The sequence below is a fragment of the Podospora pseudocomata genome, chromosome 7 (assembly GCF_035222375.1).
Source record: "Podospora pseudocomata strain CBS 415.72m chromosome 7, whole genome shotgun sequence".
Taxonomy (NCBI): Eukaryota; Fungi; Ascomycota; class Sordariomycetes; order Sordariales; family Podosporaceae; genus Podospora; species Podospora pseudocomata.
The window spans coordinates 1766153-1785859 of record NC_085891.1 but is presented as its reverse complement, the minus strand read 5'-3'; the positions used below and the strand labels follow the sequence as shown (position 1 = coordinate 1785859).

General features: G+C 52.2%; 6 protein-coding genes across 6 annotated transcripts; 3 read left to right on the top strand and 3 right to left on the bottom strand.

The window, feature by feature from the left end:
- Positions 1-70: 70 nt before the first annotated feature.
- Positions 71-2839, bottom strand: QC762_706750 (uncharacterized protein; the record flags this gene model as incomplete). Its single annotated transcript, XM_062893520.1, has 5 exons — positions 71-554; positions 609-761; positions 813-870; positions 934-1644; positions 1694-2839. 5 exons carry the CDS (start codon positions 2837-2839, stop codon positions 250-252), a joined length of 2373 nt encoding a protein of 790 aa, XP_062739335.1. The 3' UTR covers positions 71-249.
- A 406-nt stretch (positions 2840-3245) lies between these two features.
- On the bottom strand, positions 3246-5398 carry RET2 (coatomer subunit delta). The gene is made up of 5 exons (XM_062893519.1): positions 5177-5398; positions 4673-5116; positions 4424-4620; positions 3563-4370; positions 3246-3498 (listed from the first exon to the last, which is right to left on the bottom strand). The coding sequence occupies exons 1-5, from the start codon at positions 5177-5179 to the stop codon at positions 3409-3411; spliced, it is 1542 nt and encodes a 513-aa protein (XP_062739334.1). The 5' UTR covers positions 5180-5398; the 3' UTR covers positions 3246-3408.
- A 104-nt stretch (positions 5399-5502) lies between these two features.
- Positions 5503-10317, top strand: QC762_706730 (uncharacterized protein). Its single transcript, XM_062893518.1, has 3 exons — positions 5503-8037; positions 8425-8970; positions 9025-10317. Exons 1-3 carry the CDS (start codon positions 6165-6167, stop codon positions 9045-9047), a joined length of 2442 nt encoding a protein of 813 aa, XP_062739333.1. The 5' UTR covers positions 5503-6164; the 3' UTR covers positions 9048-10317.
- A 936-nt stretch (positions 10318-11253) lies between these two features.
- QC762_706720 (uncharacterized protein) lies at positions 11254-13824 on the top strand. Its single transcript, XM_062893517.1, is given in 8 exon segments — positions 11254-11890; positions 11904-11974; positions 12074-12117; positions 12185-12210; positions 12327-12417; positions 12477-12728; positions 12789-13080; positions 13134-13824. The coding sequence occupies 7 exon segments, from the start codon at positions 11958-11960 to the stop codon at positions 13678-13680; spliced, it is 1269 nt and encodes a 422-aa protein (XP_062739332.1). The 5' UTR covers positions 11254-11890; positions 11904-11957; the 3' UTR covers positions 13681-13824.
- A 534-nt stretch (positions 13825-14358) lies between these two features.
- On the bottom strand, positions 14359-16100 carry RPS3 (40S ribosomal protein S3). The gene is made up of 2 exons (XM_062893516.1): positions 15757-16100; positions 14359-15565 (listed from the first exon to the last, which is right to left on the bottom strand). The coding sequence occupies exons 1-2, from the start codon at positions 15777-15779 to the stop codon at positions 14800-14802; spliced, it is 789 nt and encodes a 262-aa protein (XP_062739331.1). The 5' UTR covers positions 15780-16100; the 3' UTR covers positions 14359-14799.
- On the top strand, positions 16078-18990 carry YMR1 (phosphatidylinositol-3-phosphatase ymr1; the record flags this gene model as incomplete). The annotated part of the gene is made up of 2 exons (XM_062893515.1): positions 16078-16502; positions 16564-18990. The coding sequence occupies exons 1-2, from the start codon at positions 16479-16481 to the stop codon at positions 18988-18990; spliced, it is 2451 nt and encodes an 816-aa protein (XP_062739330.1). The 5' UTR covers positions 16078-16478.
- Between the last annotated feature and the right edge of the window lie 717 nt (positions 18991-19707).

Genomic DNA, 19707 nt, shown 5'->3' with positions numbered 1-19707 from the left:
CCTTTCTGGGAGCACAGTGCGGCGAGGTCCAACAACACCATCATTGCTTTTTCAGGGGTAAAACATGTAAAGAATGATGATGTTGCTACATTATGGGCATACGTCTGTCTAATCAGGATACTTCCGCGTATAGATACACCAAGTCTTAAGCTTTACGTGTAAAAGGGCCAACACTCTATCTACAGATTCGGAGCCGATTGTTTGGATCCGGAATGCAGTATCAAGAACCAAGACATTCCCGTCATCCTCTCACTGGCCATTCGTGTCCACATCTTCCCAGCTCCTTGGTAACGCATAGGTCTTGTACATGGCCCTGTCCTTGCCCACAAGGCAAACCCGCCCTGGTATCTCGCCGCGTAGGCTGCATGACTTTTGAACCATCATCTGCACAGGCGTGAAGTGGGACAGATGAGAGAAACCTCTTGTACAAAACAGTGTCTGGTCATCCATGTCAAGAGGCCTTAATGATGGGCGCTGACCAGCCTCGTAGTGTCGATACAACAATGTGGCAGACTGATAGCTAATTTTGATGAGGGAAAACCCAGGGTTGTCACCTATAGCAATGGTTAACTTTAGGCACTTTGCTGACTTGTAATGCTTTGACTTACCTGCAGTGCAGCATAATAGTAACAATGAGTTCTCATTGAGAAAGCCAAAATCAACAATACTCTTTCCCTCTGGCACAGAAAGCCCACAGGCTCTCGTTGGACCCAGCTCACTGACACCTTTCGTACCCTGTATGACGGTCTTGAATAGAAAGACTGATGAAAGCCGTTAGCACTGCATGGATGTAGCAGAATCTTCCAGCTTACGTGTGGTTCTGTCTTGCTCTGATACCAACGCCGTATAAGCTGTCTGTCCCGTCGCCTCCTATAAATCTCTTGTCAGTTTTGTGACCCCATACGCTACACAGCCATACCAACCAAGACTTACATCTTCTGGCTTGACACACAACCGAACATCATGCTTCCAAATCCCCTCCCCAATGTCCAACACAGCATCTTTTCCAAACAAGACACCTCGTTTCTCAGCCTCGGCAATATTTTGAAACACCTTGTTGGCTCTGCTGGTCAAGTAGTTGACAAGAAAGTCCACATGGGGCAGCGCTCTCATATAAGGCTGCCCCGACTCCTGTCTCTTCAGCTGCTTCACAAGCATCTGTAAAAGGGACGGGTTGTCCTCGGCATACTCCTGGTCTTTGACATAGTCTTCTTTGGTGATTTGGTCAAAATACATGGCCAATGGACTGCTGGTTAGGTATCTTTGAATGTAAGTCAGGACCTTGGCATGGTCCATAGTCGCTTCCTTTTCGGTGAGCTCTTCAGTGGCAGATGACGAGGAGGCTTGTTGGTCTATCTGTAGCCGTAGCCATGTTGAGAAAACAGAGAAATATTCCAACTCATCCATGACGTTGAGAAGTATCTTGTGGGCGACGACAGTCAGGCAGGAAACAATGTCCATCAATCTGGTGATCTGAGTAGCATTGAAGCCAATACCCTCCTCTGAGTCGTGGAAGCGGGCAATACCCAGCATTCGACTGAGAATGATACCGCAGCGTTCAAGTGCTGGTATTAGGTTCTCATGAACCAGACCTCGGAGGTTGAGCAATCCCGAGAGTACTGCCTTGTCCCAGCGTTTGTGGCCCTGTATCCTCGTCAGTTATCAGACATGTAAACCAGATCCAGAGACTTACCCTCTCAGCCACAACATCCACCAACCACTCCTTCACCGGCTTGAAAACATGCCCCGTAGCCACCGTGTGACACAAAGCCTGGACAATACTCAACCCCCCACCCTCCATCCTCTTCAAATCATTCTCCACCCCATTCAAAAACCTCTGCGGCAGCTCCCTCGTCGACTTCCACTCATTCGTCATGTGCGTCTGCGTCTGCTTAACATACCTCAGCAAATTCTGCAACATGGTCATCTTGCTCGCCAACAGCGATAAGTTCACCGGCGAGTAATGCACAAACGTCAAATCCATCGGCACCAAATGCAACCTCCTCACCTCCCCCTCCCTCGGCCTCATCAACAGCACATGCGTCGACGTCTCCTCATGCGAAGCATGCCCACAAAGCATCACCCCCTCCCCCTCCACCGGCTCATGCCTGAACATCCCAACAACAAACGAGTCACAAATACTCAAATGCACCCCCCCATCCTCCATCCCAACAACCATAACATGCACATCATCCGCCTCCTCCGCCTTACACCCCCTAAACACCCACTCCAGCGACGTCGTCGACGAAAACAAAAACATATCATCCCCCCCCCCAGCACCACCACCCCCCCCAGCAACCGGCAAAGGCCCCAACTTCGGCAACGCCCCCTCCACCTCCAAAAAAGTCAACTCGTGCGGCAAATCACTCACCCCCACCTTCCCCACTCCAGTCTCAACTTCCACCCTCCTCCTCTTCCTCCTCCTACTATTCCCAGTAATATTCCTCCCCCACCCCAAAAACTTGATCCTTTTCCCCCTTCCCTCATCTCCCACCCGTATGCAATAAACACTCCTCCCCCCCCCCTCCCCCATCAACCTCACCACCCCGTCCCCCCACCCAGCAGCAAGAAACTTGCCGTCCTCCTTCCACCGAACCGTCTCTACCCCAGCCCCGCTCCTCTCGGCGTGCTTGAACACCACCTGCTCGTTCGCCCGCCAGACGTAGACCGTGCTGCTCTCTTTATTATCACCATCCGAAACCGTCGCGGTGAGGTCAATGGCTGGGTTGAGGGCCACGATGGGGTTGCTCTCTGAAATCGGCGCGCCGGCGGTGGAGAGGCGGGATTGGGAGAGGAGGGGGAGGAGGGGTGGTAGATCTGGGAGTGGTGGTGGTGGCATTTTTGGTTTTGTTTATGAAGCAGTTTTGGCGGGGTTGAAAATGTTGAAACTTGACCGATGTAAGTGAGAGAGTTGAGAGGTGAGAGAAGTGAGTGTGAGCGGTTGGGCTTGAAAACGCGGCGGGTCACTTTTCCTAGTTTGTCACCGATGTCTGGTTTACCAGTTTTAACCAAGAGTCTGGGTCAGAATCATTCAGGCAATTCTCTCGATTTGAATTCGTCGTGTTTTGCCGTTGTTTTTCGTTGGAGTGAAGCGCTCTTGCTCTTCAGAGTTCAGTGAGAAGTGTGGAAGGAATTCATGAAATAATTGGCCCTAGCGTTCGCACTGTGCTGCCCCCAAGCGGTCAAAATACGGGCAGCCCCTGAAATGCTTGTCCCATACACCATAGCAACAGCACGAATACATACACCAGGCATTCGATTTCTTGCAGAAACACGCCAAATCAATTTTATTAGGGGAGCTATCCGACTCCCCAAGTCTTCTCTAACCAGACACCAAAAAGACACATGCTTGCTCGGTGCGCCAAACACACAACAGATTCATCCCTTCACCACGTTAATTACCTCCATTTATTCAATCAAGTACGAGTCCGCCACCGATTTCACCTCCTTGGAGAAGGTTACCTCCTCGTTCATTTCGACAAGCTCCACCGAGGTGACCTGGAAGAAAAAGTTAGCATACTGTTTGTTTTCTGTGTTCGCAGTCAGAGGATGGAAGACTTACATCAACATCCACAAATGGCGAGGTCTTGGAGAAGCGAACTTGCATGGGGAAGAACTCGTTCTCGTCATCCGTCTGCGCCTCAAACTCGAAAGCACCGCTGGGATTCTCCTCGTTGACAGTGCCAATGGACCACTCAAGGCTGTCACCAGACACCTCGTAGGTGGCATCGAAGCTGGCAACGGATGGCTCGGCGCTCTGGTAAGGGATCACAATGCTAACATCCTTGAGCTCATCACCGCCCGACAGCTCATACTCGACAGTCAACGAGCAGTTGCCGTCGGAACCCTTGTTGACCCAGACAGTAAACGCAATCGGCAAGATACTCGTATCGTCGGCCTTGGGCGCAACTCTCCAGCGCAGCACACCAACCGCGTTGTTGACAGGGAAGCCCCTCGCCGTGTTAGCCATCTGGATCGCTTTCGTGCTGTTGAACAGATTCTTGTCGACATTTGGATGTGTCCGGAACTGGGCACCGTGCGAAGGAGTAGCATTGAGATTAAGCTTGAGCTTGGTGAGTGATGGATCTGACACGCGCAATGTCAAGTCACCGCTGATGGAGAACGAGTTGAGGGCCCCATCCCTGGACAGTTTGGCTGTGATGGCTTCGTTGACGGTAACGTGGATCGCATCCCGGTCCAGGGACGTTGATACACGGGAGGCGGCGGCCGGTTCTGGGGCAGAAGGAGTGGCAACCGGTACAAGGGGTGCGTCGTCCACTGGCCCCAGCTCGGTCTTCACACGCTCGAACATATCTGTAGTCTTGGACTTCTTGCCCAGCTGCATACCCTTGCCCTTGGGCGCTCCAAACCTGATTCTGTCAGTTCCCGCCCACCAAACGTCCAGACTGTGAAAGCAACGTACTTGGATTTGTTCTTCTCCGCCTCGTAGGTATCATATGTCTCAGTAACAGCCGGTCGGACAGGGGGTGTGTATGTTGGGTATACGGCTGGTCGTGAAGCCATGCCACCGGGGCGGCCAGCTCTCCCAGACTCCTTGCGCTGCATCTCCAGCTGCTTCGCCTTCCTCTTGCGCTCTTCGGTAGCCTCGAGTTCCTTGTTCTACACCGGTGTCAGAACCCCAAGCAGCCCATAAAAGTATTATTCCACCTACCCGAGCAATAATCTCCTGGATGCGCTCCTCGTGAGACTCCATTTCCAAGAATGTCCTAATTTGGCTGACAGTCAGGTTCTCACGGTAACCCAGGGTGACGATCTCGTCGAAGGCACTGATAAGTTCGAAGGCATTTCGGAGGATTTCTCGCTCGTCGAGGCTCTTGCAAGTGCTGGTAACGACCTGGGCGAAGAGGTGGAGGGAGTCGATGTCCTGGAGGATGTTGGACTGCTTGTTGGTGATGAGCACCATGTAGAGCTCATCCAATGGCTGGTATACGAATCGAACATTGTCCTGTTCAACGGTGGTGTGTTGGGTGCCCGAGTTGGCAGCCTTGGGGAAAGATGCGAGGAGGGCTTCGACACGAGTGCGCTTGATGTCGTGGAAGGCCCTGGCCAGAACAGCCTTGCCGCCCCGAGTGCAGATGGACGCAGCGAGGACAACCTAAGGCGCAATGGTTAGCTGTTTGTTGCGCTCTGGATTGCATCATCTCGGGAGGGCTACCATCTTGAATTCAACAGCTGGACGGGTTGCTGGGACTCAGTTGGGAGAGGTCGGGTTGGTGTCGGTGTCGGTGTCGGTCGAGCCGTTAATTACTGGCAATTGTAGCTTCACCTCCCGGAAATGATACAACTGTGGTCGATAGGTGGTCTTTCCAGCACCCAGTGGCAGCTGAGGTGTACCTGACGAGGGGCTGCCAGCTGGCATCCACCCTGACCGTGCCACCACTGTGAAGTGAAGCTCTTTCCCCTGTCTGAGGATATATGGATGGGCACGGACCAGGTCCAGGCTGCCAGACGGGTGTCAGTCCACTAAACTGAATGCGGGCCGTCCTCCACTCGATTATTCAAATGAATCGCCGCTTCTCCAGTGCTCTTTCACTTTTCCAGCAAACACGCTTTCGATTACTCTCCTCTGCGCGCGTCAGCAGAGTATAAGAAGTCCCGACCTACCTGCCTGCATCCATTCCACAAGATTTCGCTCTTGACTTCAACAGCAAATTCTCTCGACCCGCTCTCGACTTCTGCTTCTGAAAAATTCAGAAGTCGGCATCCCACCGTTCTTCAGGAGCTCCCTGTACAAGAACAAGAACTTTCTCCATTTCCACTTGGAGCTCTTGCCCATGTGCTGGATTCGCCCAAACCACAACCTAAACTCAGTAGTTGACCATCAACCGTAACCTGAATTCCGCGCGCCCCTCGACTTTTCCACTCCAGCCCTCCGGTCCTACCGTATCGACTGGACTGAGCGTGTACAACCATTCTCGCTCGATTTCGGCGTTTGCCGTGAGAAAAACGTAAACTCGACATCAGCCCCACGTCCAGCCACTGGCGTCGTCGATAATCCTGCGGATTTTCAGTATCAAGCCCACCGCTTTCCACCATATACTTTCTACCAACCAACACGGCAATAGCCGCTCATAACCAACCAAAAACGTAGCCTACGCGTCGGGCTGCGTTCGACATATCACCCATCTCCAACCCAGCTCACCATGGACCAGGTTGAGCTGGCCGTGGACCCTGGCCCCTTGGGCCAGTTAGATCAGGAGGCTGTCCCGGATTTTGATGCCGATGGATTTGATTTCCAGCTGGATGGCGTTTATGATCAGGCAGATGAGAACCAACAAGACGCCCCTGCAGTAATCACCAAGAATGTAGTCGATCAAGTTGACGAGATTGGCTACGAAGACGACGAAGAAGAAGCTCACTCGGAGCATGCCGCGACCAATTCAGCTGAAGATGAAGGCCCCCCGAACGAAGTAGCGGGTGATGAGATCGCGGCGACAGGCCTGGAGTATCAAGAAGAAATCGGCTACGAAGAAGAGTACAGCTTGACCACGGAGGTCGTCAAGGCTGACGAGAATGCCCAAGATCTGGCCGTCGCAGATGCTGAGCAGCCGGAGTATCAAGCGGAAGACGAGTTGGACCCTCTGCATGAGGACCAACCGGAGTATGAAGCTGAGAACCAGGCCGAGCCTCAGCTTGGAGACGAGCCAGAGTTTGAGGCTGAAGACCAGTCTGAGCCTCAGCATGAGGACGAGCCAGAGTATGAAGCCGAGGACCAGATTGAGCCTCAACATGAGGACCAGCCAGAGTATGAAGCAGATGAACAGCCCAGCCCTCAGCATGATAATTCCAGCGGTCAACCCCAGATCCATGCACAGGAAGACCAGGCGGTTTCACTGAACAACATTGAATCAGAGAAACCTATGGTTGAAGAAGATCTTGACGACCAGCTTGATCATGATGATGATGATAATGATGATGATGACGACGAGAAGGAGAAGGTTCCTGAACTGGGCAGCCACAGCGATATGGACTATGAGGCCGGCTCAAATCATGCTGATGGCAACGAGGATTACCTCATGGATGATGACGAGGAACCCAGAGGCGGCCTCAGTGAAGTTGACAAGGCGATCGAAGATCTTGCGAGTTCTCTTCATGGTGTTCCCGACATTGAGGTCTTTTACAATGACGTCAACTACTCGCTGTTTGGGACTGCAAATGACGACCCGGACGCTTTCTTTCTGTCGGATGTCAAGAAGATGGATGAGCCCCTTGCACAGTTTCTCTCTTCTCTTCGCCAAGTCATTGCGAACGAAATTGCCCCTACCGATACCCTCTTGGTTAGTTTTGAGTCTCTGGACCTCGAGTTTGGCGAAAGGTCTAGTGAAAGGTTTCTCAACCGGACACTCCGTGAACTACTGGATTGCCACGCTGCATTGGCGGCAAAAGACACAGCCATCGCCTCAGTTCCTGTTTTGCAGTTGATTGTCCAGCACGATTGCGAAGAGCGCTTCCTACAACTTCTTGATGAGGCCAAGTATGGCGGCGAATCGCCATGCCGCTCTGGAAGCGTGCTCTCTGACCATGAGCATTCTGAGCATACCGAATCTAACCATCAGAACGGATGGGTCAACGAAGAACTCCTTGTTGACGAGGATGATGACACGGCCCATGATAGCTATGAAAACGAGACCCCAGTCAATGGCATCGCTTCTAGCCATGATCAAAGCCGCAATCCTAGCGTATCGCCTGCTGTTGAGAACGACGCTACCATTCAAAACGAAGATGCCGCCATCTCCAGCACACACTCCCAATCGCCAGAGCTAGCAGCTGAAGGGCAGCCAGACCATGATGATCAGGTTGTATATCAAGTAACCCTCGAGACTGTGCACGCTGAGGATTCCAATACCTCGGACTTTCCTCAAGAACAGGTTTTCTACGAGTCGGTCGATGTCGATGTGGATGAACAGGAGATGAAGGACGCCGTTGAGGCCTTCGATGTCATCACAGAGCTGGAAACAACTGAGCAGGCTCAACTCACCAGCAATGGTGTGTTTGAACTGACAACAGGTTCAAATGGTAAACCCCCTTTTTCTTTACACCCCACCAACAATCTGCTTTTGTCCAGTACCAGTTCGACCAGGGCGTCGCAGCTCGCCACCCCCGAAGTTGAATTTGACATAGATTATGATGATGATGACGAACCTTGCGAGCTGGAGGGTGCAAGCGGAACTCAACTTGGGTCCAGAGCGACATCTGAGCTGGGTTCGTCAAGCTTTACCGTCGATGAAGAGTACATCATCGATTATTCTGATGACGAGGACAACGTGGAGGAAGAGGGCTTGAATATGTTGGACGCGGCATCGCCATTGACCAACAATTTCTTTACGTCTCACTCTCGCGCCAGTTCGCAGATAAGCATCAGTTTTGGTCACTACAGCGACGCTAACATTCCTCGCTTTCAAGATAACGATCTTCTCCTCGCTTTTGACCAGGACGGCGGCCTCTCAACAATCGACGAGCAAGAAGGCGACGGCGGTCAAGGCGGAGAAATACTGAACGGCGTGCCCGAGGTTACCAACACCGCAGCCGATAACAATGAAGACGCTCTGGAAACGGACTGGCAGGCTGAGATTTCACAAGTCTCTCGGGGCATGTCCCCCACTGTGAGTAAAGATCCGCAACAGGGGCCGTCTGCATCAGCAACAGGAGACACAGCGTCCGATCATACGAGCACGACCATGAACGGCAACGAAATTGACTATGACGAGAACGATGGGGCAGATGATTCTTTCACGCCAGATAACAGCGCGCCGCACTCCGTAGCGGCCCCAGTGGAAGATGGTGATGAAATTGACTGGGGCAATGATGGGGATGAGTACGAAGAGGTGCATGACGAGGCGGAAGGAGACATCACATTTGAACCGCAGCCTGACCTTGACCTTGCTCCGTCGAGCCCCACTGGAAAACGATACAGAACTGACGATGCAGAGAGCCTCGCTGAGGAATCCGGTATGCGTTCCCACCTTGCCCCAATACGACGTGCTCATACTTACATACGGATAGATCACAAGCGTCGTCGGACATAATCGGCGGGCTCTGTACAGGTTTTTCTTGCCCATATCTCTGAGATACGGTTGTAGTTCAGCCGCGACATCTTTCTTCGAAGGAAAAGGTTCTGACCCCGTCCCGTTTTTGTTTTCGAAGGTACTCATTTCGGCCAATCATCGACAGCTCGTATTGTGAAATGCCCAGGTAAGTTTTCGGCAACACATCGAAGAGGATGACGACGGTATCACGATTGCGAAGTTCTGCCGAAATTACATCATTTTTGCGATCTTTTTGCATCTGCGTGGGCCAGCACGGTCACTCATTACTTGCGCAGCAACGCAATATCATTAATCAAACAACTTTCAGCCTTGGGCTGAATCGACGTTACCGCATGCAGGCCACAGCATTGCAATTTTATACCCAGCATTTATCTGTAAAACTACCATGGATGGGCAAAACTTCTGCATTGGCTGGGGATGGGATGGGCCAGGGGGGCTTATCAACGGCTAGAGCTAGCTTTCAGCAGGCTTATCATGGCGTTAGCTTTTGGAATCAATCATTGGAGGCAGGCTTCGGGTTTTTCTTTCTTTCTTGTCCATCTCAACTGGGGGTCTGTTAGTTTCAGAGATAGACCCAGCTTCTCACGGCAAGGGGCTATCTAGCTGAGTTCGGTAGTTGACGTAGCTAGTTGAGAGTCACTTGGGGGATGACGATTTGGAGGATGGGTGGGGGGTTTTCTGGTTTTTGACAAAAGTAAGGTGGATTTCAGAGTGGTGGAAGGGAAAAAAGGGTGGGCACTGGGGATCTCTTCTTTTTTTTTTCTTTCTCAGTTCTCACTGTCACCCTTTTGGCTTTTTGTCACTTCTGATTTTCGATCTTCTTTTGACGATTATAGGAAGCTTTTGCCCTGAGTCCAGATTGTTGACTTGATCCTGAGAGATAGGAGGAGAGGAGAGTGTTGATGGCGTGTTGTGTAGCAATGTACGAATTGAGAAGAGTTGCCCGAATTATTGTAAAGAGAGGTGAAGAGAGAAAGGCACCAGCAGTCTGGCACCGGGAAGGGCGGACGTTGAGGTACTTCGAAGGGAAAACCCAAGACGAATAAGCTGATTGAGGTACCCAGTTTTCTTGTTTGCACTGCCACGATTTTCAGGGTTCGGATGTGCTGGAACATGTTAGGTACATGAGTAGAGGGAGCTTGGCTGTGACTCTTGGGAGAGTTACAGGAGCTTACCTGGTTTGATCGCACAGACGTGAGCTATGATGAGCAGATGTGGTATTTGAAGATGCTACGGATTTGTTGTGAAACCTATATTATTTGAGGTGTGATTGCTTCGCTAATAACATCCTATGTAAATTGCATGAGCATGTCCTACAGTAATGGACAGAGTAAGATGGATAAACTCTTCCAGAAAGCTGACCTTGTGGCACTCTACAATGGAAAGCTTACGTTATGGAGGTACAGAGTACGGGGATCTGCAAACTTCAGGGGAGGGGGTTGATGTGAGGGGAGGTCGGGGGAGTTTGGGTGTTTGGTACCTTGACCTGTGCGTCCCGAGGTTCTTAGGTCTGTCTGTTTCTTTGTCTGGTTCGATGTCATCCCCTGTGGGCATCGCGAATCCCTGAGATCTGGCAGGAGAGAGAGATCTACATTGTAGACGGGGTTGTATGTGTAGGACGGACTTTGAGGGCAGTTATGTATTTAGACGTCTGCAGGCATGTGGATTTCAACGGCGTGATATTGCTGGGATTCCATGAGCCCACGGACACTGGTGGGTTCATTTCCAGCTGCTGACGACGCTGTAATAACTTGCAAGCTCTGCGGGGGATGGGGGGAAGGGGGACAATTTATAGTTTTTTTTGTTGAAGAGAACCCTGAGATGAAGGGGCCGTACTTGGGTCTTGGTACTGGTGGCAGGTGATTGATAGTTTGGTAGGGGGACATATCGAGATAGGAAGCTACGTTCTAATCTAGGATTTTCTTCAATCTTCAAGCCTCAAATTAGAGCTGATAGGAAAAGAGCGTTGAAAGGATGGGAGAACTGCTCGTGTGTGGCGCGGCCGCCTCGTGTCCTCTCTTGTCCCGTCCTTTGTGAGCCGCCCTCGACCCAAACTTCAGCAGGCCAGCCACAACCAAAAACAGCCACGGCGCACTGTGTGTCGTGACCCTGTCAGGCGTGCAGGCCCCAGGGGTCCAGAATTTCTCGAGCAGGGGTTGGTTGAGGTTTCTTGAAACCAGCCCGTCCCCAGACTTTGCTGTTCGACACCACCGCAGCAGGGGGCCTCGAATGAAACTTACCAGCAACACTTCTCTCCATGCTCTATCAGAACACATTCGTTTGCGCTACCAAGTAAACACACACCACACAAACGGAACTCTGATCTGGTGTCTGGACAAATTCCCTTGGGTCAGCGATATCACTGGGGAAACACCACAGACGGCAACAACACGAACCTAAGCAGCCCCAGCGCATATCCAACCCTAGGTAACGCTTGCTTAACTATTACGGCCCTCCTCCGCCCGCCGCCGCCGCCGAGCCACGAGCGCACCCACGAGCCACCTGTGTCCTCATCAGACGAGACGAAAACCGTTGCATACTTTCGACCGAGCAGGGGAAAAAAACATCACACGGAAAACGGATTGCGCTCCAAGCTCTCAATTAGTATTGGAAAAGATATACCGAATGCATAGCAGACGGCCAGAAGCTTGATATTTTTCTTGTTCTTCTTTCTTTCGCTTTTTTTTTTTTTTTGCAGACCCTCGCCCGGCGCGAGAGAGAGCGGCTGCTTGCTTGCCCCTCCTAGAAACCTCGACAGTGTAGCTCCGGCTCCGGTTCGCAGCAACCACCACCGCCACAACAACAACAACAACAACAACAAGAACAAGAACACAGGCAGCGCGTTCTCGTTGCTGCCGTCGCGCTCGTTTTCTTTGTATTGCTTTCAAGATGATGTTGGAGGAGAAGTATGCTGCTGCCCTTTTCTTTGCAGCCTGTTTTGCAGGTCTTGGGGGCTCAGCCCTGGTGGCGCATCGCAACTGACGCTGTGGTTTTCTGTCTTTTAGATATATCGGCCTGGCCTTGGCCATGAGCTCGAGTTTAGCAATAGGTATGCGCATATTCACTGATCTCGAGGACCCGGGAGAGCGATTGGGGCTAACTCTGGTCGTGGACAGGTATCAGCTTCGTCATCACCAAAAAGGTACGGCCTCCCAGCTCGACAGCCAGCCCCCTCATGTTACACACCAAGCATATGCCCACAGGCCACGCCATACGGGACGAAAGGAAGAATGCTGACCTGGTGACCGGCTGTTATAGGGATTGATGCAAGCAGAAGAAAGGCATGGGTTTGAAGGTGATGGGTTCGTTTACTTGAAGAACCCAATGTGGTGGGCAGGCATTGTTTGCTGTATGGACATTTTCCTCCCTGGATCTCGAGGGAACTGCGCGCGCTGACGAAGCATACAGTGGTTTTGGGCGAAATCTTCAACTTTGCAGCTTACGCTTTTGCGCCGGCCATCCTCGTCACCCCTCTTGGAGCGCTGTCGGTGTTAGTGGGAGCTGTGGTGGGGTCATACGTGCTCAATGAGGAGTTGGGGACGTTGGGCAAGCTGGGGAGCGCCCTCTGTCTGATCGGAGCTGTCATTATTGTGCTGCATGCGTCCCCTGACGAGGATATTCAGACTATTGACCAGATTCTCGAATATGCGATTCAGCCAGGTATGAACCAACATTGGCTGCCGGGACATGCTCCAGGAAGATGTGGCTGACCAGGTATAGGCTTCTTGTTCTACTCGCTGTTCGTCTGCATTTTCGCGACGATTATGATCTACAAGGTTGGGCCGATCCACGGCAAGAAGAATCCTCTTGTCTATCTGAGCATTTGCTCGACTGTTGGATCCATCTCGGTCATGGCCGTCAAGGCATTTGGCATTGCCCTCAAGTTGACCTTTGCGGGGCACAACCAGTTCAGCCACCCGTCGACTTATGTCTTTATGATCATTACTGTGGTTTGTATCCTTACCCAGATGAACTACTTTAACAAGGCTCTGAGCCAGTTCCCTACCAACATGTAAGCCTCGCTAGTCATGCGGCAGCCTTGAGACTATCGCTAACATTGACTAGTGTTAACCCCCTCTACTATGTCACTTTCACGACGGCAACTCTTATTGCCTCCTTCATCCTCTTTCAAGGTTTCAACACAACCGACACAGTCAACACTCTCTCCCTCCTCTGCGGCTTCCTCGTCACATTCACGGGGGTCTACCTCCTCAACCTCAGCCGAACTGACCCCTCAGGCACTAAGACGTTGGCCCGCAGAAGCGGCGGCGACTCGACGGGAACCGACATGATTTCTAGCATCCAGACAAGAATGAGCATGGAAGCCCGCCGTTCCCAATCCCACCGGATGAGCGTCGGCAGCCGCACGGGCGGTGATCGTGACGGTCTCATCCGGGCCTACGACGAGGAGGCCGGGCTTGGTCTTCACGACTTGGCAGACGACACAGACGACGACGTGGACCCGCGCTCTCCCATGATTTCGAGTTTTTCCCAACAGCAAACGAATGGGAGACCAAACGGCGGGAGTGGGAGTCACGGGACGCATTTGACGGCGGGGAATGCGTATAACGAGTCAATAGAGCTGCAGAGTAGGAAGTCGGGGGATAGATGATGATGATGGGGGTTGGAGGAGGGGGGGGGATTTGCTTTTTCTTTGGGATGTATTTTTACTACATGGTTTGCTGCTATTATTATCACACAGTTGTCTCTTGTGGCATTCATTGGATCTTTGAAGAGAGAGATATATATATGGTGGCTTTTTCTTGGGGACGGGAGAGGGGAAAGGGGGGCGTCACAAAATGGCGTTTGAGGGTGCATAAATCAATGGGAAATATTCTGTTAATGGATATCTTTGTTCAATGGGTGGGTTACCGGGAGGTTGGGTGGGTTATTCAATGTTTTAACAACAAAGCTTTTTGATCTACTTTTTTCTTTTTTTTTTTTTAAGGCTCCCTCGGTTTTTTTCTGGTTGTGTGAAAGTTGACTGTTAACTGTTGATGGATATCTTCAGGTGCAATATATACCATGCCATGCTATCGGTACAGAGGGCGGGGATAAAAGGGTGGTGGCCTACAGTGTGGTGTTCTGGTATGTGATGTGTCGAGAATATTGTCTTTGTCGCACCAGATTGAAGCTTCCTATATGCTTACGATATCATTGCATACATTATTCTTTAGAAAATCGCCAGCCAAAGCTGGCTGGCAAAAACGGGTTGGTGGGAATGGAAAATAGTCGTGTGGTTGGTTTAGTGTACCAACGTCCAGAGCCATCCACCCAGATATCATCGAGGCAAAGAAAACAAGTGGTATCACATTGTTAAAACAAAATACATCTGGCGCCCTTCACCACCGGCATGTCACACAAGAGAGCCCGTTCACTTTGTTCAGGAGGTCTATTCCCGGTGTGTTATCAGGATCATCTTGACGTTGCTGCCCTTGTCCATGGGTTCTGTAGATAGTTACAAAGCCACCCCTCCATAAAGCAACAACCCGTCCGTTTTCCCTTTTGCAGACTCAATGCAATATGCTCAAAGTTGACGCCGTAAACCCATTCCTGCAACCATACCGATGAGCGTGTGGCGCGCCCAAAAGAAAGATCTCCTCATCCCTGCCACAACGCTCCCTTTTCCGATTTACCAGTCATCGCTGTTGTTGGGCGCAGGCTCAGCACCCAGATCGACGTAGGACTGAGGTATCTTGGGAGATTGTCCAGCACCTCTACCGCGAGCATCCTATTGCTCAGCGGCAGGGGCAGCCTCTTCCTCAGCACCAGCCTGCTCCTCCTGGCGGGCAGCCTCAGCAGCAGCCTGGGCAGCAGCGGCCTTAGCACCGTAGTCCTGGCTCATAGGCTGAACGACGGGGGTCTCCTCCTTGGGGTCGATGATGGTGACGGCGTCGGGGAGAGACTTCTGGGGGCCGGCCTTGCCCTCGGGGTCAGAGCCGCGCATGATCTTGACCTTGATACCAAGGACACCCTGGCGGAGGAGAACGTGGCGGGTGGCGCTGTCGATGAAGTCCTTAGCGGGCTGACCGGAGTGGATCATGAAGCCGTCCGTAAACTTCATGGACTTGGCGCGAGCAGCGCGGAGCTTGCCGGAAACGACGACCTCGCAGCCCTTGGCGCCGGACTCCATGATGAAGCGGAGGACACCATAGCAAGCACGGCGAACGGCAAGACCGTTGAGGAGCTTGTAGCGAAGGGACTCGCACTGAGCGACGGCGGAGAGACCACGGTTCTGGACCTTGGCGGCGTAGAGGGAGACCGAGTTTTCGGGGAACTTGAAGCGCTTCTGGATGAGGGAGGTGAGCTCGCGGATGCGACGACCCTGCTCACCGAGAACCTCCTGGGTGTGGGTGGCGCGGATGATGATGTCGGTAACGGTGGGAGTGACGCGGACCTCGACGCCGGAGTAGCCCTCCTCGGCCAACTCGCGCTGGAAGAACTCGTTCAACTCGGCGTAGAAGACACCGTCAGCGACGAACTTTCTCCGCTTGGAGCTGCAGACACAGACAAGTCAGCCATTGTTCCCAATTTTTGAGCTTTGCCCATGAAGCCTCCTCGAGAGTTTTCAGAAAGCCGTCCATCTCCAGATTCCCCTCCTCCAGACTCTCTCCCTCTCTCTCTCTCTCTGCCGTCGAATATGGCCGAATTGAAGATGGTTTAAACGACGGGAATTCTCTCGACTTACATCTGAGTGCCGGGAACAGCCATGATGTCGGTTTGGTACTGAGCGACCTACGGGATTTCGGTGGTTGCTGGAGGTTGAGGGTAGGCCTGATCGCGGTGTTCACCAAACTTTTCTCAGAGGGGAAATTCGACCTGCACACTGCTTTTTTGAATCTTGGTGGGCTCCGGGTGTACAAAAGCGGAGTAGGGTTTGCCTGCGCCAATGAGGACGGGCCTTAATTTTGGGGGTGCGGCCACTTGGGTGAGGCGTGCACCTATCAAATCCAACCTCAAACAAACTGTCAGCTGCGAGGTCTGTGCTTCTTAGTGGGGGAACCGTCGACGTCAAGCGCCAGTGGTGCAGTGATGCCCAGTGGCCGACAGCAGGTGCAGGCTGGTGGTACTCGGTCTTGTGATTCCTCCAAGCCTACACTCATAACGGCGGCTTGCGCAACACTTTGAAAAAGCCAAAGTCTAAACCTGCCATGGTTCTGTTCGGCTGGTATACTGATTTATATAGTCTTCTGGCTACACCTTCTGCGGATGAAGCTCGATTTCCACTTACAAAGTGATACCCCACACGTCGTCACCCTGTCAAGTGTCAAGGCATCTCGGCTCTTGTCTTCCTTCATCGATTGACGACCCCTGATTGTTGAGCTCGACTTCGCGATTGCCTGCGTGACGGGCGACGACTCCTGTTTTCTCTCGTCGTGACATTGGGGCGGCCTTGTCCCCATATTCACCATGGCGGCGCCGCAGCACAAGCACGTATGTGGTTTCGAAGCTGCATTTTCTCCCGAGCTGCTGCTAAACTCCAATGACACCTTAGTACTATAGCAATGTGCAAGCACTTCGAGGCGGAAAGCCAGAACAGGGCGACCTGGCTCTGACTGACTACCATCTCGTCTTTCGTTTCCCTCCAGAATCAGCGGCAGCTTCGGATCCAAAAGCGAAGAAACACACGAAACAAGTATGGTTCGCATTTCACATCATATCCCACTGCGCTTTGCGACCAACGCCCCCATCGAGCGGTATCCCTTCATCGCTACGGCTTCGTTTCAGGGATTTTACCTTTGTCAGTTTCAACTTCACAGACGACAAGCAGGCTCGGGATGCCTTCGAGTTCATCCGCGCAAAGACCTGCAGGCTGGGGAGCGTTGATAAGCTCTTAGCATTCAACTACTCCCCGCCCTCCAACTCTCTCGAATCCAAGATCAACGGATGGGACCTGTACGACGCGAGGGCCGAGTTCAGGCGACAAGGGATCAGTGAAAAGTTAGCAGACTTGGGCTGGAGGATTACAAACATCAATAAGGACTATGCCTTCTCCCCGACGTATCCGGCCGTTCTCGCCGTGCCTTCAAAGATTTCGGATAATACGCTGAAATATGCCGCCAACTTTCGGTCTCGGGCCCGGATCCCTACTTTGACATATATTCATCCCGTCAACAACTGCACTATCACCCGCAGCTCACAGCCCTTTGTGGGGCTCAGGATGAAGCGGAGCATCCAGGACGAGAAACTCGTTGGCGCATGCTTTTCAGCTTCGACAGACTTTCTGGATGGCAACTCGCCATCTCCTGCAAATGCGAGCATACAGGCAGACCATAGCCCATCGTCAAGCCATGTGGATCTCAGTGCGGATAGTCCCGATGCTCCCACTGATATGTCTCTTTCCGACACAGAGAGAATGGAGGACGAGCTCATTGCCGCGCCCAACGTGATGTATGACGAGAAGACCGGGAAGCGTCTAATATATGGTGCCCAGCAGCATAACCTTATTGTGGATGCGCGGCCTGCCATCAACTCGTATGCCATGCAGGCTATAGGCATGGGGTCGGAGAACATGGACTACTACAAATATGCGAAGAAGGTCTTTTTAAATATAGACAATATTCATGTCATGAGGGACTCGCTCGACAAGGTCATCAGCGCAATCAAGGATGCCGATATTTCTCCCTTTCCTCCAAACAGAGATCTTCTGATGAAGAGCAAGTGGTTGAAGCATATCGCTGGAATCTTGGATGGATCGGCGATAATAGCGCGGCAAGTTGGGATTCAGCATTCGCATGCCCTTATTCACTGCTCGGATGGCTGGGATCGGACAAGCCAGCTTTGCGCCCTGTCTCAGCTAATGCTTGATCCCTATTACCGCACTTTGGAGGGCTTCATTGTGCTGGTTGAGAAAGATTGGCTTTCGTTTGGCCACATGTTTCAGTTGCGGTCTGGACACATGAGCCATGAGAGTTGGTTCACAGTCGACAGTGATGCGCTTGCGGGCTCTGCAGTGCGCCCAGGTGAAAGTGATGGCCGTGGAGATGTTGTCGAGAATGTCATGGCCAGCGCGAAGAGATTCTGGTCCAAGAATGTCACCAACGACAAGGAGGCGGGATCAGACCAGGAGGAGGGTGCCGCAGTCGACGAGGTCAAGCAAGCCACAGCCCCAAATGCTGCCGAGGAGCAGACGACGAGGTTGAGAGATGTCTCGCCTGTCTTCCACCAGTTCCTTGATGCCACCTATCAACTTCTCCGCCAGCATCCTAACAGATTTGAGTTCAACGAACGGTTCCTTCGACGACTGCTATACCATGTTTACTCGTGTCAATATGGTACCTTCTTATACAACAATGAGCGACAACGCCACGAGGCCAATCTGCGGGAACGTACTCGGAGTGTCTGGGGCTACTTTATGAGCAGGCGATCGGAGTTCACGAATGACCGATATGAACCAACCATTGACGACCACACAAAGGGACGAGAGCGGCTCATTTTCCCCAAACTGGGTGAGGTGAGGTGGTGGCATCAAGTTTTTAACAGAACCGATGATGAAATGAACGGGGAGCTCAACGCCTCTGCTGCCACAGCAGAAAGGGTGGCAGCTTACCAAGCCTCTACGGGGTTCTCTGAGAGCTCGGGTATTCCTTCCGAGTCGGCGTCGATGGTCTCGACGAGCCCGTCACCGCAACCTCCAGCCCTTACCTCTAGCCAGTCGGTGCTAACGGGTGTCGAAACAGCACATGCTGCTCTCACACCTGAAGCAAGAGTATCGCCGCCATCGCTAAATAAAAGTGCTAGCACTGGAGGAATGCCGGCTGCACTCGGGGCTTTACAAGATAAGATTTCTGGTTTGGCTATCGCTAAGGGTGTGTTTGGGGGGCACGCAAACAGTTCCAGCGCAGGGAGACAGGATGCAGACGACGTGGAGACGGTTGCAAGTGCGGCTGCAGTAGAACAAGAGTTGAAGAGCATGAGCTAGGAATTCTTGTGGAGCTCTTGCTGAAGGCGGTTTTTTAGGGAAGCATGTTTTTGGGAGGCCTGTATCTTTGAGGATGAGCGTTTATTTTAAGCCAGGCATACATACCTACGCTCCTCTTACGAGCAGACTTTGGTTACAACATGAGCAGGTGCATTCCTAGCTGGTTGTTTATTCAGCGGAAGAATGACACGTTAAGCCGAATTCAAAAGACAATTGTCGTTGAAGATTAGTCCCTGGGAGCTAGTGCTGAAGAAGTATAAATGAAGGATCTGCATAACTGGGTGGTCTGCAGTGAGGTCATGGGCTGTTTGCTGGTCCTCCGTATGGGTGGGGATATAATATGATGTATCACTGTCTGCATTGATATCTCCATAGACGGAAAGATGAGAGAGACTTGTTACTTGAAGCAGACAAGAGGGTACAAAGCGAAGTCGCAACACATGTCGTTGATGCTGGCCACCCCTGTCGTCGCTTCTTCAGCTGTCCCGCACTGGCTGTCAAAAAAGGAGGGGAGCACGGGGGAGGCTGTCAGTCTGGGGCCGACGCACTGACCACCTGGGCCGTGACCAACCTGGATTTGTTAGGCCGCGCTCCTGGCTCCTGGTCGCTGGAGAGCTCTCGCCATGACAGTCCGCTCGCCGCCCACCCTCTGACAACCATCCCATCCAACATCACTTTGGGAATAAACATTCAACAAACTGCCCGGCGTCCTCCATC

What these genes read in the sequence shown, in the direction of transcription:
- QC762_706730 (XM_062893518.1), top strand. Translation starts at nt 6,165, where the DNA reads ATGGACCAGGTTGAGCTGGCCGTGGACCCTGGCCCCTTGGGCCAGTTA. An exon ending in ACTGACAACAGGTTCAAATG is followed by an intron (nt 8,038 to 8,424) that starts GTAAACCCCCTT and finishes CTCGCTTTCAAG; the next exon opens with ATAACGATCTTCTCCTCGCT. An exon ending in GAGCCTCGCTGAGGAATCCG is followed by an intron (nt 8,971 to 9,024) that starts GTATGCGTTCCC and finishes ACATACGGATAG; the next exon opens with ATCACAAGCGTCGTCGGACA.
- QC762_706720 (XM_062893517.1), top strand. An exon ending in GCTTCGTCATCACCAAAAAG is followed by an intron (nt 12,211 to 12,326) that starts GTACGGCCTCCC and finishes CGGCTGTTATAG; the next exon opens with GGATTGATGCAAGCAGAAGA. An exon ending in GTGGGCAGGCATTGTTTGCT is followed by an intron (nt 12,418 to 12,476) that starts GTATGGACATTT and finishes CGAAGCATACAG; the next exon opens with TGGTTTTGGGCGAAATCTTC.
- RPS3 (XM_062893516.1), bottom strand. Translation starts at nt 15,779, where the DNA reads ATGGCTGTTCCCGGCACTCAGAT. An exon ending in GCTGTTCCCGGCACTCAGAT is followed by an intron (nt 15,566 to 15,756) that starts GTAAGTCGAGAG and finishes CTGTGTCTGCAG; the next exon opens with CTCCAAGCGGAGAAAGTTCG.
- RET2 (XM_062893519.1), bottom strand. An exon ending in TCCAGGAGATTATTGCTCGG is followed by an intron (nt 4,621 to 4,672) that starts GTAGGTGGAATA and finishes ACACCGGTGTAG; the next exon opens with AACAAGGAACTCGAGGCTAC. An exon ending in CGCCATTTGTGGATGTTGAT is followed by an intron (nt 3,499 to 3,562) that starts GTAAGTCTTCCA and finishes TTTTTCTTCCAG; the next exon opens with GTCACCTCGGTGGAGCTTGT.